Source organism: Rhagoletis pomonella, unplaced genomic scaffold, assembly GCF_013731165.1.
Source record: "Rhagoletis pomonella isolate Grant_MI unplaced genomic scaffold, Rhpom_1.0 Rhpom_scaffold_00394, whole genome shotgun sequence".
NCBI classification, from domain to species: Eukaryota; Metazoa; Arthropoda; class Insecta; order Diptera; family Tephritidae; genus Rhagoletis; species Rhagoletis pomonella.
In genome coordinates this window covers 26866-43151 of record NW_023458948.1, presented here as the reverse complement: position 1 = coordinate 43151, position 16286 = coordinate 26866, and the positions used below count along the sequence as shown (strand labels likewise).

General features: G+C 39.1%; 1 protein-coding gene across 1 annotated transcript in view; it reads right to left on the bottom strand.

The window, feature by feature from the left end:
• The window catches only part of LOC118750789 (nuclear pore complex protein Nup205-like), a 28867-nt gene extending 21142 nt beyond the window's left edge, over positions 1-7725 (bottom strand). Inside the window, exon 1 of the mRNA XM_036485522.1 lies at positions 7399-7725. Within this exon, the coding sequence (XP_036341415.1) occupies positions 7399-7596 (198 nt within the window). The 5' untranslated portion in view covers positions 7597-7725. The remainder of the gene's footprint in view (positions 1-7398) is intronic.
• Between the last annotated feature and the right edge of the window lie 8561 nt (positions 7726-16286).

The window sequence follows — 16286 nt, the reverse complement described above, 5'->3', positions numbered from 1 at the left end:
GGTGAAAGAATTGCTAATTCAGCAATCAAACGTGCAATATTTCCACAACATCCTGTATGGAAAAAGTATCACGAAAATTTAAACTCATTGTTTGGGATGAGTGTACCATTGCACACAAAAAATTGCTTGAGGTTTTTGATCGATTGTCGCGAGATTTGCATGGAAACGTTTAACCATTCGGGAATGCATTGATGTTGCTCTCAAGAGATTTAACGCAAACATTGCCTGTAATTTCTCTATTAACACTAGCGGGCGAGATAAATGCTTGCCTGAAATAGTCTACATTGTGGCAAAGGTGAAGAATTCCCATGATTCCGACCGATACACAATTTCAATTTTAAAGATTACAGTTCCCAATTCGATTGGCATTCGGAATCGCAATCAATAATGCCCAAGGTCAACCTTTGGAAAAGTGTGGTTTAGATTTAGATGCGGATTGCTTCTCAGATGTTGCATGTTCGCAACCAGATATCGTCGATTTTGGTTGAACGACAAAAATCTACTAGAAAATCGACCGTGTAAAGGGCCCTTAATCTAAAGAGCAAGTATCATTAAAGTTAAAATGCCTTGGTTAAAATTAATAAAAAGTTATTTCATTCTTTCTTTACCGGGACAATTGTTACATCGGTGGGCAACGACGCAATTACAGAACTTTAGACAGAGCAATATTTTTCGATCGGGTTCAAATCGGGCGATTGTGAGGGCCTATTCACGAATTCAAGTGTATTTGCAAAGTTGGTTGAACGAAAAAAATCTACTAGAAAATCGACCCGTGTAAATGACATCTCAACCACTAGCTGATCGATTTTCCAGTCTACAGATATCGACCCTTATAAGGCCGCTTTAGCTCCTTATTTGTACAAGGATACGAGGAGAAATGAATTGTTTTTTATAAAGATAAGAAATGCACATCTACAACGAATACTTGATATTTACTTCCATTTTTGTAGTCCGAACCCAACAAAGAGCGCTCGGTGAAGGTCAGCTAGTGATCAAATTTGCCAACAGGGCTGCCAAACATACATAGCTATGAAGTGCCATATTGAGGATAAAAAAGTGCTAAAACGTGCCAAATAGAAAATTAAAAGTGCCAAAAAAGGTGTCATTCTCTTTAGTTCTTCCCATTAGCATTAAAATTAGACAAATTAAAACAAAAGCCCAATGTCAAAGTAAGATAAACCAGTTGTATACACTATAGAAATTAGAAAATTTTAGTTGAGAAAAAGAAGTATACGCAAAGGATTTCACAAAAATGTATTTAAATTTGGCTTTTTTTCAAAAGTGCCATTTTGGCACTTTGTGCAAAATTGAAAAATTCAGTGCCATTTCATGTAAAATAGTGCCGAAAATGGCACGGTTTGAGCCAAGTTGGCAGCCCTGATCGCCAAGTTTTTAATTTAAAAAAGCACCAAAATACTGAAAATAGCGCTATTTCCCCCAAAAAAAACACCAATTTTGTGTTGCTGTGTTTAATGGTATTTTCGCATATAAAGCTGTATGTTCAAATATTTTAGGTAATCACACAATGAAACTTGTAAATATTTCCAACTATGCGCAGTTAATCAATTTAATAATTTATTTATTCGTAAAACAATTTCTAAAACTTGGTTTTTCTAGAGGCTTTATTTTCATGAAATTGCTTACTTTTGTACAACTGCGTACACCCAGCTAATTAGCAGAATATTCTATGGATTCCGTGATAGAGACTGTGTGAAAATATTGCGTTTGGATTATCTTGGAGCATATTATTCAGAGGAGAAGCTCGGCCAAACACTAACATATGTGTAAGTCAAATACAATGTCACCATAGAATCACCTTATTATAAAATTGCCTTGAAAAGGGCACCAAAGAACAAAACAAGCGCTAAACTACACAATTTTTGCCTTTTAATTCCCTAAACGCACTTAATTTCTTGCGAAAGGCACAAAGTTGGCAATAGTTATATCGATGTAAAATTTGCTCATATACAAGCATGGACAGAGAGTGAGCGCCTGCTTAAAGAGCGAAAGCATCACATGCAAATACATGCGAGAGCGTACCAAAGCGAACGCAAATTCATTCAAACGTAATTGGCACACTAACACAATCACGCTTTCATCTCGCGTTTACTTGTGGTAGTGATCACATCTGCTCATATACACTCCTCGTCATTTGAATTGCACACCCTTTCAATTCTTAGTATTTACAGTTTTCCGTTTGTTTATTTAAAATAAATTTTTTTGTAAAAATATCGTCACTACATACGAATAAAGGCTCGCTGGTGTTTTGACGGTGAAAAAAGCGTTTAAAAAAATTTTGCGAAAAAATATGCTTATAAAAAACTTTGGCGAAGTATGTTAAGAGTATTTGACGCTGAAATTTTTTATACTTGATCTTCTTGGTCTTCAACCTAATTTTCTACGTTGGATCTCTTCATACCTCTATGATAGATCACAAAGGGTAATGTTTAAAAATACTATTTTTGACGTCATTGATGTTACTTCAGGAGTCCCGGGCCGATTTTGTTCTTGCTTTTTATATTTCTACAGATATAAAATTTTCAAAAATTTGTATGTACGCAGATGATGTGAAACTTTATAAATCGTACGTATCAATCAAAGAAAAGCATTTGCTGCAAGCAGACTTAAACAGCATGGCTAACTGGTGCTATGTAAATCGTATGCCTCTAAATCTGGAAAAATGTAAAGTAATGTGCTTCTCGCGAAGAGCTATTCTTTCATATACGATAGATAACCATAATTTAGAACAAGTATACAATTTTGTGGTCAAAAGAATTTAGAGACCCTTATATCACTAAAATCCTGTTTACAACATTAGTTAGACCGATTCTAGAATACGGTTCGGTTGTTTGGAATCCAAGGTATCAAATTTAGACTTGTCAGTCGCAGAGAAATGCTTGGTACAATTTTTATGGTTAAATTACTGACAGGCTCAATTTCAAGTCCGCTTTTTCTGGGTGAAGTTAGCTTTAAAGTTCCCTCCCGTGTACCAAGACACTTTTATCCCCTATTTTTGAAAACTTGTAAAACTAATTCTGAATTACACGAGCCACTCCGTTGCTTATGCCAGGATTTTAACTCCATTCCAGCATATTTCATACATCTGATTCGCTATTCAGCATTAAGAAAGCGATACCAACCCATCTCAATAAATCAATTATTAACATAAAGATATAAAATCAGTTGATGAATTTAGTTCTGTAGCTGAACAGTTTTAGACCTCGACATTTAACAAACTCCGGCCTATCGTGACTCGGCGCAAGAAATTGAAAATATTGGTTCCGTACGTCATGCGGACTGCGCCCCTCGTGCGGATGGGCGGGAATGGAGGGTAAAAACCGGTGGGATTATTAAAAAAAAAAAAAGGTCAAAATATCGGACTCCTACATTTTGCTCTAAGAAATTTCCGTTGGGATTCTCAATTTAACCTTCCGCCTTATACGGGCCGATTAAAACTTATTAATCTTCCTACACTTGTCAGTCGCAGGGAAATGATTGGTACAATTTTTATGGTTAAATTACTGACGGGCTCAATTTCAAGTCCGCTTCTTCTGGGTAAAGTTAGCCTTAATGTCCCCTCCCGGGTATCAAGACACTTTGTCCCTATTTCCGAAAGCTTGTAAAACTAATTTTGAATTGCCCGAACCACTCCGTTGCCAGGAATTTAACTCTCGTTCCAGCACATTTGATATATCTGGATCGCTTTTCAATAACTAATTGACTAACATAAATACATAATAACCAGCTAATGAATTTCGTTCTGTTTTAGACCTCGCAACTACTATTTTGTGGACAACTGTTATGCTTATTATTGTTGCTATTAAGGGTCAAACTTTATTAAACAAAATTTAATGGGCTAAAAAACTGCATGATGAACTTTTTTCTAGAGAGCGTAAGTAAAAAGTGCAATATTTGAATGAAATTTTGCAGAATTTTCTTAAATTTTGCACAAGTTTTGGAACTTTGAAATTTGGGGTTTTTGTTGTAGAATTAACCACATTTTTACAAAAAATTTGCGAAAAATAAAATATTCCAAAAATAGTTGCCCGTTGTAAAAAATTCGCTGTACCTAAACTTTATTGACTGACTGTATGTAAATGCATGTGTGTGCACCTATCTATTAATATCGTTGAATTATTTTAATATCTATTGCAAAATTTTATACAGACAAGACTAAAAAGTAGAAAATAAATGGTATAAAAAAACTTTTTAATATACAACGCTTTTATAAATGGACTAAAAAGTAGAAAATAATATTTCTCAGTCCCATAGAATTTGTTTTGATAACTTTTGATTTTGAAATTTTAGCAAAAGTCGTTATAAACAATTTATGAGATTGAAAATGAAAAGCGTGGGGCGCATGCAATACAAAGCATTATATTTAATTGACAATAGGCAAACTACATAACATATACCTAACATTTCTACAGAGAAAGTACAAATTTGAGATCGATTTTAAGCGGTCGTTACTCATATATCCACATACATATGAACATATATTACCCTTCATATCAATTCAGGTGTCTATTACATGCGCCCCACGCTTTTCATTTTCAATCTTATAAATTGCTTATAACGACTTTGCTAAAATTTCAAAATCAAAAGTTATCAAAACAAATTCTATGGGAATGAGAAATATCATTTCTACTTTTTAGTCCATTTATAAAAGCGTTGTATATTAAAAAGTTTTTTTTAAATTTATTTTTTATATTATTTTTTATTTTATTTAACGTTTGGAAACTTTTTTGATTCATCTTTTTTCTTTCACTTTCAGTTTCTCAAATCTTTAGTTTTTCCTGTTTAAAAAAAATATTTTTTTCATTTTGTTTAGTTTTTAGAAAACTTATTGCTAAACGATAATAACACTATTAGCACATCTTGCAATTAGTTATTAGAAATACAGAAAAGGGCTTTCAAGATAGTTGCCGAAATGTTAAGACTTCCGTCTCTCGAAAGACTGAGGTGAGTTGAAAGACAAATGCCAGAATTGACCTGTTATTGGTCTTGTTTGTCTTTTAGCAAACAATTTAATTAAATAAATTTTTTTTTTCCTTTTTAAAGCAATAAAATCTATAAACCAAAAGAAAATTAAATCAAAAAAGCAAAAAAATTCAATATAGTTTATTATATCGGCTAACACGCACATAGATCATCTTGCTTACGCTGATGATATTTTAATTTTTTCTAAGACTAAGGCCTTGACGCAAGTAAAAATAATTGTTTCTAACATACTAAGCGATCTAATCAATTGGTTCTAAGTATTCTTTAGTTCATATAACTACACCCGTAAATGTAATTAGGGCTATTATATTAGGAACAGTTGACTTTAGACTCGTAATTTACGGACACTGCGCGAAAAAAAACATCTTAAATGCGGCAGCGTACTGACTTATTGTCTCTTCCGAGGATTGACGTTTCGTAAAAAACCTGTGGCGCTCTATTACCATATTGACGTTTGGAGTGAAATACATTTCCAGTTTGCTCCATAAGTCGCCATATTGGACGCTGTCTATATCGACATTAAACGAAGTGAAAATGTTTAGACATTCTGCACCCAGATGGTGCAAGAGAAGTGCATTTTTTCTTTGCTCGGTTTGATTATCTAAAGCAGATGCACGCAGAAATATTTTGAACTGCGTACTCCAAGCCTTCCATTCCGCCGCCAGATTTGACGCTCTTATGTTCAAAGGTGCTATGGTAGTGGCAATAGATAGCACTCGCTGTGCCTCTGACATGGTAGCGTTGCCTTCATCTACCATTTTTAATTTTTTATAAACGTAGTATATACTATTTTTATTTAATAGCTTAGCTTTGGTTGCGCGTTTTTAACTTTTGAGTTATTTCGTTGTGCAACTATTTTAATTGACCCCACCTGACGCCATGTGTTATGTTCAAGCTTACTTTTTGAAAGAACCTTTATTTTATATCTTCAATATAGGGATGTGTTTTACAAAGTTCAGTAATAGTACAAAGTAATCGATTATTAGTAAAGGTTAATGCTAACGTTGTGTTTACACCACAGTAATCTTACAACACCTGGGAGCTTATTTTCACAGACGGTTCCAGATATGATACCAGCTGTTATTTTGCAGTATCAAAAGGCATAGGTGTTTCCATTTCGCATCGATGCTTTTACCGCGTACTGCTCAGCATTTACAGCCGAATCAGCTGCATTGCTAAAAGCTGTACGTTTCGCCTCTAAAAACGAAGAAAGTTTCGTCATATGCACGGACAGTAAATCAGCCATCGAAGCCTTTTTAACAGTGCTAATGATTATCATATAATTTCGAAATCACGTGAAATACTCTTTCGACACAAAAACACCATTAAAATTATATGATTATCTGGGCACGTCGGAATAGAAGGGAACGAGTTTGCACGCCATGATTTCTGTGTTAAAACTTACTTCAACACAGTATTTAAATCTAAAGAACTGACATATTCATTGCTCTGCAAAACCTCCTGTCAGCAATTTTTTTTATATAAATAGGTATAATTCGAATTGCAATAACCCCTAGCTGGACTTTAAACTAAAATAAAATGAATTAAAAGTAAAAAACTAGTTTTAATATATAGCGTGAATTTTTAAGACAAGCGGAGGTACTTCAAATTATTAACCTTTTTAATTATAGCTGTCAAAACAATTTTTTTGCTCTCCTGAAAAATTGAGTTTTTGCAGATAGAGGGTATTGAACATAAGCCCTGGATATGTATCTCGGTAACCGTTCTACCAATTTGTACCAAATTCGGTAAGGTTATTGTGCTCGCCACATAGAAGCAAAACGTTATTGAAATCGGACTAAATTTACGGCCACTTTTCATATATCGGTTAATTTCAGAAATGCTTGAAACTTCTATGTTTCGAAATTTAAGGACGCTAATTTAATCAAAATTGATAGAAACAACAATCCCTTGAAACGAAGTAAACATATATTTAATACTTGCGCCGGGTATTTAATGTTAGGCTCCGCACGAACTTTGATTTTCTTACTTGTTACTTTTATTTTTGATCGAAGAAATAAAGGTCATAATTCAACTTTTATATTTGCCTGAAAAAATAAAAGTCGAGTTTTAACTATTATATTAGACTGTAAAAATTATTACATTTTACAATTTTAGCTTTTATGTTTGACCAAGAAAACTAAATTATATTTTAACTTTTGTATTTGATTGAAAAAATAAGTCAAATTTTAACTTTTACTTTTGACCGGAAAATATAAATCAAATTTTAAGTTTAGTTTTTGACAAATGCTTATTAACTCTTTTGAAAACAAGCTTAAAATTTACGATCCCTGCTTAAATTTTCTCAGATATACTTCCTACTCACCAAAATTGTCTCGCAATCGAATGAGCCGTTTAGAAAAAAGAAGTGAATTACCGAAAAATATTAATACTTACCTCTTTTGGTATATCGGTTTCCCAAGAAATTCCATTAGTTGCTCGAACAAGGTCACGAAGGGAGTAAATTAATGCTCTTTTGCCATCATAGTAAAGTAGCACAGCAACTAATCCTCTTGACAATCCGGGGTGCTTAAACATTTCCCTTTGAGCAGTGCAAAGTAATTCTAGAGCCATCATTTCGTCAACATTGAACATGTCAGATATTATTAAAGTTTCGTCAATTAATTCTTTCGAAATTGGTACAGTTCTGGAATATTTTGATGTGGATACTCCATCTAATATTCCATTTTTTAATAGCTGCCGGTGTTTTTCATTTTTTTGCTGGAAATAATAGTAAAAATTAATAAAGGCATACCAATAATATATTAGTTTCAATCTAGAAGTACATAAACTTTACTACTTGCAGGGTTCTTATTAACCTTAACCTTCTTAACTCATTCATTTATTGTTATACTTTAATTAAATAGTTTAAAAAGAATGGTATGACAAAAGAAAAAGGTGAAAGATCTTTTTTCAGTCATACTTTACAACCTCATACCTCATGACTTGATTTAAAACAAAATGTAACGAATGAGTAGACATGTTTTCAATTGCAGCTATTTTTACAGCGATGAGTGATAAGCATCTTATTATTTTCGTTTTATGCTGTGAACAAATGAGATAGTGACTATATTTGTAAAGCATTTGATGAATTTGTTTCTCAATTTTAGACAAACAATGTATATCAAAATATTTTGTGCATGGCGGCTTTTTCGAATGCAAGTAGTTAAAATAACGTTAAGGTCCATTTTATGCTTTGGAAAAAAAATTTTAGCAAGTGACGGGTGGGACAGTATTTTGTGACAGATGCGACGAGTCACTATTGAGGATACATATATAGTTCGTGATTAAAATAAGCACTACTGATTTGATATTAATGGACCTTATTTAAACAATGTGATAGCTAAAGTATTTGTACGTTATGTTAAACAAAAACATTTTTTGCTGTGACGGGTAGGACATCCAATAAGCATTTCTTTTAACGCTAACAACTTTTCCATAAACGTAGTTTTGTAATAACTAACTACTATTTTAAAGTCCATGAGTTTTTCTTTGTTTGGAAAATTATTTTTTGCACTCTCACTTTCAATACACAGAAAGGTTAAAAAATACTAAAAAAATCTAAATAAAATAAACTAAATATTAAATAAAAAATACTAAATAAAAAAATATTATATCAGAGACAGTCGCAGAGTTGGTAGCTTAGCCGAATCATGGCCAGTCCTTATCAGCGGATGGTAGTGCAATCGTTTCTTTATCTGTGTATATTGGGCGAGTGCCTCTATTCCCCTGGTTCGGGCTGCTCGTTTACGGTGACCAAGAACTGCCGACCCCCTAATCCAGGGTGTTAAGCGACACCGTGCCCATTGGAGGGTTTGCAGCCAGGTGGTTTACCAGACCGGCTGTATTATAACGGCGTCTTCCTAATACCAGGCCGCCTCAGGCAGTAACGGTGTCCTTGCCGCGGCATGGGGTGCTGCGTCGTTGGGCAGGTGGTCGTATGAACAAGATGAATACAACTAAAACAAACCAAAACAAAAACATTAACGAAAAAACCAAAACCTCGAGCAGCGAAGGATCGTCTGTTCCGGCATTCAAAGCTGACTCTACCCCGGTTGGGGGTCATGAGGAGGCGAAGACATCTCTGGCTAAAGCCCCGAGTGGGGCCTGCACGGCCAGCGCCGTAGAGGAGCTGGCTAGCGATAAAGCTTCGAGCAGCGGAGGGTCGTCCAAGTCGATACCCAAAGCTGTCTCTGTCCCGGGTAGGATTTCTAGCCCTGCAGAGGCGAAACCGCCCTGCGTTAAGGGCTTAAGTAGGGTCTGCACGGTCGGTGTCTCAGGGGGGTCGAAGCCAGCTCCTTCTGGTATGTCGGCAATGGCGGCGGAATTCTGCCGGTAGCGGGTAGTGCCTGTGCGAAATCGCCCAGAGTATCTGGGGGTGTGGTGCGTGGCGGAACCGCCAGCACCAGCAGGGGCTTCTCGTCGCGTATCTTCAGAGCTTCGGAAACCTCGGATGGGCCAGCGCGGCGAGAAAGAACGGCTCGGAACGTCGCACGGCCGCCAAAATTTTAGAACGCTACGGCGATCAGTGTGCTATCAAATTACTTATCAGCATGCCCGAACGCTCGAGTGGGCTAAAACAGTGGTCGGCGATGCGGAGTCCGCACAGGGGACGGTAGCCGAAGGCGAGAATGCGCTATTGACTATAAAGCGGCAAAGATCGAGGAAGGGGGAAACCTCTACCATAAAAAAAACTTCGTACGGGGCCGGCTCCTACGTTTAGCGAAATCGCTAATCTTACCGGCTCCGTGGAATTAGGGGTCATGGACCGCAGCAGGGAGGACGGCGGCATCACTCACGAAGAGTGCAAGCGTGTAGCGGCCGCCATGTCGGCGGTATTTATGAGGGTGGTCAGGGGAAACCCAGGGCCACCGCCTAGGTGTGGGAGTACCGGATGGCACCACGGGCTGCATAAGCTCACGAGGTGCGCCGACGAGCGGTCGGCAGCGCTGTACAAGGAGGCAATATCCCTGGTGGGAGAGGTTTGGAAGGGTACCAAACTAGTGGCCGTGGAAAAGGTGGATCTTCCTATGCGCCCACGGGCTCGGGTATGGCTCCCTACCGAGTTTACCTTTCCAGAGGAGATCGAAGAAATACTTCGAGTCTTTGAACTCTTTTGACCATCGCTTTACAAATGCAAAAACGCCTTTGGCTTTATTGACTGCAACATTGATATTATGGTTGAAATTGAGTTTGGAATCCATTGTGATACCAAGATCGAAAAAATTGGATACCTTCTCCAGATTATATTTTGAAATTGAATAAACAGCTGGTTGAACTACCCTTCGAGAGAAACACATAACATTGCATTTTTTAAGGTTATGCATTACACCAACTAACCACGTTGCTCAGATCCGCTTGTAACAAAGACCTTTCTTCGATAGAGGACAATGTTTTAAAAAGTGACACATCATCGGCATACATTAAAATTTTAGAATATTTTATTATAGAATAAATATCATTAATGAATATCAGGAACAGAATCGGACAAAGGTGACTTCCCTGAGGAGAACAATTATTAAAAATAACTCTATTGAAGAAGACTTGGCTGAAATCCGATTAGGTAGAGTTTACGGATGAGTAACGAGTGACATACTTTGTCAAAGGCTTTACTGAAATCGGTGTATATATACGGATGAGTAACGAAATCGGTGTATATTACGTCGGTATGAGCATTTTCTGTAAACCCGTTTGAGACATAAGTTGTGAACCCCAATAAATTAGTGATAATAGATTTCCTTTAGAAACCCCTTGTTGAGATTGTGAAATTGAAGAAGATATCAGCTGATTAACAATAATTGCTTCGAATAATTTGGGGGTAGCAGAGAGCTGCGCTATGCCTCGATAGTTTTCTATAGAAGACCTGCTGCCGTTTTAGTGAAGTGGTATTATGAAAGATTCCTTCCAAGCTGATAGAAAAACGCCATGTTTTAGTGACAAGTTGAATAGAGTTGTTAAAGGCTCACAGATATTCTCAGCTCAGTTTTTAAGAAAACAGGTCGGAATATGATCAGCTCCAGGCCTAAATGACACTTTTAAGGTTTTTAAATAGTGTAAAACTTCATCGGAAGAAATTACTGGAATAAAAGCTGAGTTAATTGTACCAAGTTCATACGGGTAGTCTCCACTTGTAGAGGAGTCTACCGAATAATTGGACCTAAAGAACTAAGCAAACATGTTGGCAATGAGTTGGCTGTCGCTAGACACAGTATTTGCGATAGTGCATAGCGGACGGAAATCCATGTGCCTTACGCTTTGAATTTACAAAACCATAAAATGATTTAGGACTGTTAATTAAATTCTTTTTAGCGTTTCTTATTTAATGCAAAGTAGCTATGCCTTAAAACCGAGTACTTTATGTAATCACTGTGTAAGCCCGTTCTTTTATACAGTTTAAAAGAATGCGACTTTTTATTTTTAAATTTTTTTAAGCTCTTTAGTGAACCATAATTGTTTTGGTTCAATGATGACCAATATTACGTTTTGGCACATACTTTCGAAGCAAATTGACAACAGTATCATTAAAGTGCTCAAGGCTACGCTCCACGTCATCTCTATATATTGGCCAAGATTACTTTGAAAGTTCTTTGTTAATTTGAAATTTGCTTTCGCAAAAACATATCTAGTACTTTTCTCCTGGATAGGATATGGTGACAATCAGGCTGGAACGAGAGGCTGGAGAACTCTGGCTAATATCCGCCTATATGCCGCACGATGACGATGTGGAGCCAGCTCCAATGCTGCTGAGGAGCGCTCTAGCGGAAGCCAAGCGACGGAAGGCTGGCGTGATCTTGGGGTCCGATAGGAATGCGAGGCACTCAACTTGGGGTAGCTCGAAAACAAACTTGCGAGGTGAGTCACTTTTTGAGTTTGTTCGAAGTGAAAACTTACATATCTGTAACAGGGGAAATTCCCCTACGTTTATTACTGCTGTCAGGGAGGAGGTTCTTGACTGACTTCTTCTGAGACAGCACCTTTGATCTCGGACTGGAGGGTTCTAAGCAAATACTCTATTTCGGATCAAAGGTGTATTCAATTCTCTTTGGACGAAACGCGTCCTCCTAGCAAGGCCTTCAGGAACCAGAGGAGCACAAACTGGAATCTATATATCAGGAACCTTCGCGGAGTGCTCCCTGATGCGCCAGAACCAAATTCTGTGCAATCGGTGGACTCGCTGGAGGAGCTTGTTGAAGTTTTCAGCTCAGCTTGCAGGGATGCTCTTGAAAGCGCATGTCCGCTGAGAATTCAGAAAGGCAGAGGGAAACCCCTTTGGTGGACTGTGGAGCTCTCTGAGTTAAGGGCGTCGAGCAGACGACTTTTCAATAGGGCCCGTAGGAGTAAGTTGTCTTCTGATTGGAAGCTCTATAAGGTTGGACTAGGAATCTACAAGTCCGAGATAAGAAAGACAAAAAAGGTCTTTCTGCGAAAACGTTGAAGGGTGTCATGAATCATCCAGATTTAGGCGTATTCTCGCTATGAGTCCTGCGCCGCTGGGTTACTTGAGGGATGAGGCAGGACACTGCACTATGAGTAGCGAGGAGCCGCTTAGCTTTCTCCTGGATACTTATTTTCCTTCCAATCCCTCCCCGTGGAAATCTCTTTAAGGGAAGTTCATCCCGAAGGCCGGAAGGAGCTCTCATGTTGCCCCCAAGGAATTCAGGCCAATCAGTCTTTCAACGTTTCTACTGAAGACGTTGGAGAGGCTGGTTGACATGCACATAAAGAGCATGATTCCTCGAGATCACCTATCTAGAACTCAGCATGCTTATTGTAAAGGAAGGTCAGTAGATACTGCTCTGCATACAATTGTGGGGTGTATAGAGGAAGCCTTCACTCACAAAGACTTGGCCGTAGGAGCCTTCCTCGACATCGAAGGGGCTTTTAATAGTGTCCTGCCGGGCGCAATAGTTAAGTCGCTAGATAAGCTTGGGGTTGAGGTCAGTCTGATTAGGCTCATCGAAAACTTGCTGCGTGACGGAACTGGTATGGCCGTCTGGGGCAGCGCCTGCTTGCCTCGCATGGTTAGCAAGGGCACCCGTAGGATGGTTCTCTCACCCCTACTCTGGCTCGTCGTGGTGAACGAGCTACTAGTGGAGCTGGAGAAACATGTGTGTCGGATAATTACCTATGCAGATGATGTTGCACTCCTAGTTAAAGGTAAATACCTTAACACGCTGTATGAACTGACCCAACGGTACCTTAACAGTTAATAACTGGGCGCCCAAAAGTAGCCTCGAGGTAAACCCCAGTAAGACAGAAATGGTCTTATTCACAAGAAAATATAAAATCCCCGCCGCTGTTCTTCCCTCGGTTGGGGGTCTGCGCTTACAGCTGTCTGACAGGGTCAAGTACTTGGGCTTGATCCTAGACAGGAACTTGTCGTGGGGACCAAACATCGAGGAAAGGGCAAGAAAGGCATCAGTGGCCTTGTATTGCAGTAGGGGTGCTATTGGTAAGAGATGGGGTATCTCGCCTAAATTTGTCTATTAGCTCTACGAGACCGTAGTCAAGCCAATTATGTTTTATGGCGCCCTAGTCTGGTGGAATTCACTGGAGCAGCCTACACTAGCTAGGCACCTGGAGCGCGTACAACGGCTGCATTAATTGGTATTAGTGGGGCACTGCGGACCACCCCCACATAGCATTGAACGTAATGCTAAACCTAGTGCCGGTCGACGTTGCATGCAGAATTGTAGCGGCGCGAACGGCTATTATAGGGACTATTAGGGACTGGACACTCTGGAGTTGTAGGGGGCTTCGATTTCATCCCGGATCGTACGGATTACTGCACCACCGCACCGATACGGCTCTGTCCACTTTCCCTCGAGGGATGAGTTGGCCGGGCGAAACTTCTGCAGGAGGGGTGCGGTGAACTTCTTTACGGATGGATCGAAACTGGACGGCAGGGTTGGTGGAGGGGTCTTCTGTCGAGAGCTTTCCATCAGCGCTAAGTTCAGGCTCTCGGACTTCTGCAGTGTATTCCAGGCGGAAGTAGCTGCTATCAAGGAGGCGGTGGATTCACTGCTAAGGAGCGCTATAACAGTCAGGGAAGTGAGCGTATACTCTGATAGCCAAGCGGCTATAAGGGCCTTGAGTTCGTTAGAGGTGCGTCCTAACTTGGTAAAGGAATGTTTGCTCTCTTTCAGCGGCGTCGGAATCCTTCTGCATTAGGCTTATTTGGGTTCGGGTCACAGCGACATTGGGGGAACTGCGTGGCTGACGAGCTGGCCAGGGAAGGAACCTGTGAAACGTTATCACCGGATAAAGAGCGGCTGGGGGTGGCACTGATCACTTGCGGTACACTCCTGCACAGATGGGCCTCATGCCAGCTCAGCGAGCGTTGAGCGAAAACCACGACATGCGCGATCGTAAGGTCCTTTTGGCCGAGGGTGGACTGGGGGCGATCGAGGGCACTCCTCACACTCACTAAGGCCCTTATTATGAGCTGCATTCGATTTTCGATCTTCGCTGGCTATCGAAGATCGAAGATCGAAAGTGAAATTCGTATTATGAGCTATGCAAGCGTGTCGAAATTTTCGTTGAGTATCGAATTTTCTGTCGAACAGAATTTTGCTTTCGATGGTGTAGCGAAGTGTGTCTTACATTTTGGCGGCTAGACACTAATTTTAAACAATTTTTATTAATTTCATGCAGTTCTAACATCGTGAATACTAAACACAAGCTCGAAAGGCTGATTTGACTTGTGAAAGAAAATCCCAATACTCTGTTGGCGCGATCTCTGAGAACAAAATCGTAGCGCTGTTGATAGTTTTAAAATATTTTAAATAGATTTGGCTCACAAACTCTTCTTTAGATGGTCGGAAATTTTTAATGAATCTGTAGACAAATTTCTTAAATATATTTTATATCAAAATATATTCGAAAGACTAATAAACTTAAATTCTCTTGAACATTTGCTACTCCTGCCCAGTTTACTTAGCTCTCATTCTCCGACGAATCGTTGAACCAGAACTCGTTGTTCTCATTTTACTACGTTTTTATAAACTTGCTTTCTTTTTTACTTCATTTTAATTAGAACAAATTTACATAAATATGTATAAGCACACTACTTGGTTTGCTCGATTTGTAAACAAAGCTTCTCAGCGGTGAAAAATATACTATTGTGAACAACCTAAACGAGCGAAATTCACAATAGCGTTATTCTTCATCGAATGAGCGCCATAATACCAAATGAAAATTCGTTCGCTCAGCACTTTCGACCACAGTCGAAAATCGAATGCAACTCATAATAGGGGCCTAAGCCACAGCTCTCACTTCTGGTGGGGGTTTAAACGGGTCACTATCCTATCGGTATTCACGCAGTAAGGCTGAACATTTTACCGGACCCTTTATGTCGCAGTTGCCTTGAAGAAGACGAGGTAGAACACTACCTTTTTAGGTGCCCAGCGTTTACGAGGCTAAGGTTGAAGTACTTGGGGTCTAACTTTCTAAATTGTCCCGAGGAGCTCTGAGGCATTGAGATCAGCCGTATTCGTAAATACATAATCGGCTCGGAGCGTTTTAACGTTAAAAGTTTAGGGGGGCTGTTCCAAATTGTGGTATCACAAAGGACAATCTGACATTGTCTAAGTGAGCTCCGGTTACACGGGGCTGCCACCTTACCTAACCTAACCTAACCTAGCATAGTATGGTTTGGAGGCGTCGATATATTTTTGTTAAAAACTTTTAATATTTTATATTCATAAATTTTGAATTTTAAAATGGAGTAAACAGGGCGTATTTCAGAGGAGAATGGGATTTTCTGACCTTTGGAGTTGGCAACACTGGTGACTTGCCAGTTCACGTTTTCTGAACTCGGATAAGCGACCCCACTCGCTCACCGCTTCCTCCCGGCGTACACGAAGAGAGTGTTGTTGCTATTAGAGCAAACAACACGGTTAATACTAATGCAGGTATTGGCGCTCAAAGCAATGATAATTTTCATTAGCGTAAAAATTCTACGGAGAATGCTAATAAAAACAAGCAACAAATCATGCTAAAATCGGTGCTAAAAGAGATTGCCGCTCTTAGTGGAGAAAATGTGCGTGCTCTTTCTTTACGTCAATACTTTGCCCGAAGGCAAAAAGTGTTTTGTTGATAAGATCGAATGCTTGCAAACTGAGCTTCACTCGTTAAAGAGTAAACTCCATGTTGAGGAACTCACCCCAGCATCAATCTTGGTTCTACTGTTAATACCAAACACGTTCCTGTGAAAAAACCATAGACTAACGCCCAGCAAAAAATCGGTAATCGCTTTTAGTGGTAACGTGTTCTAGAAGGCATAG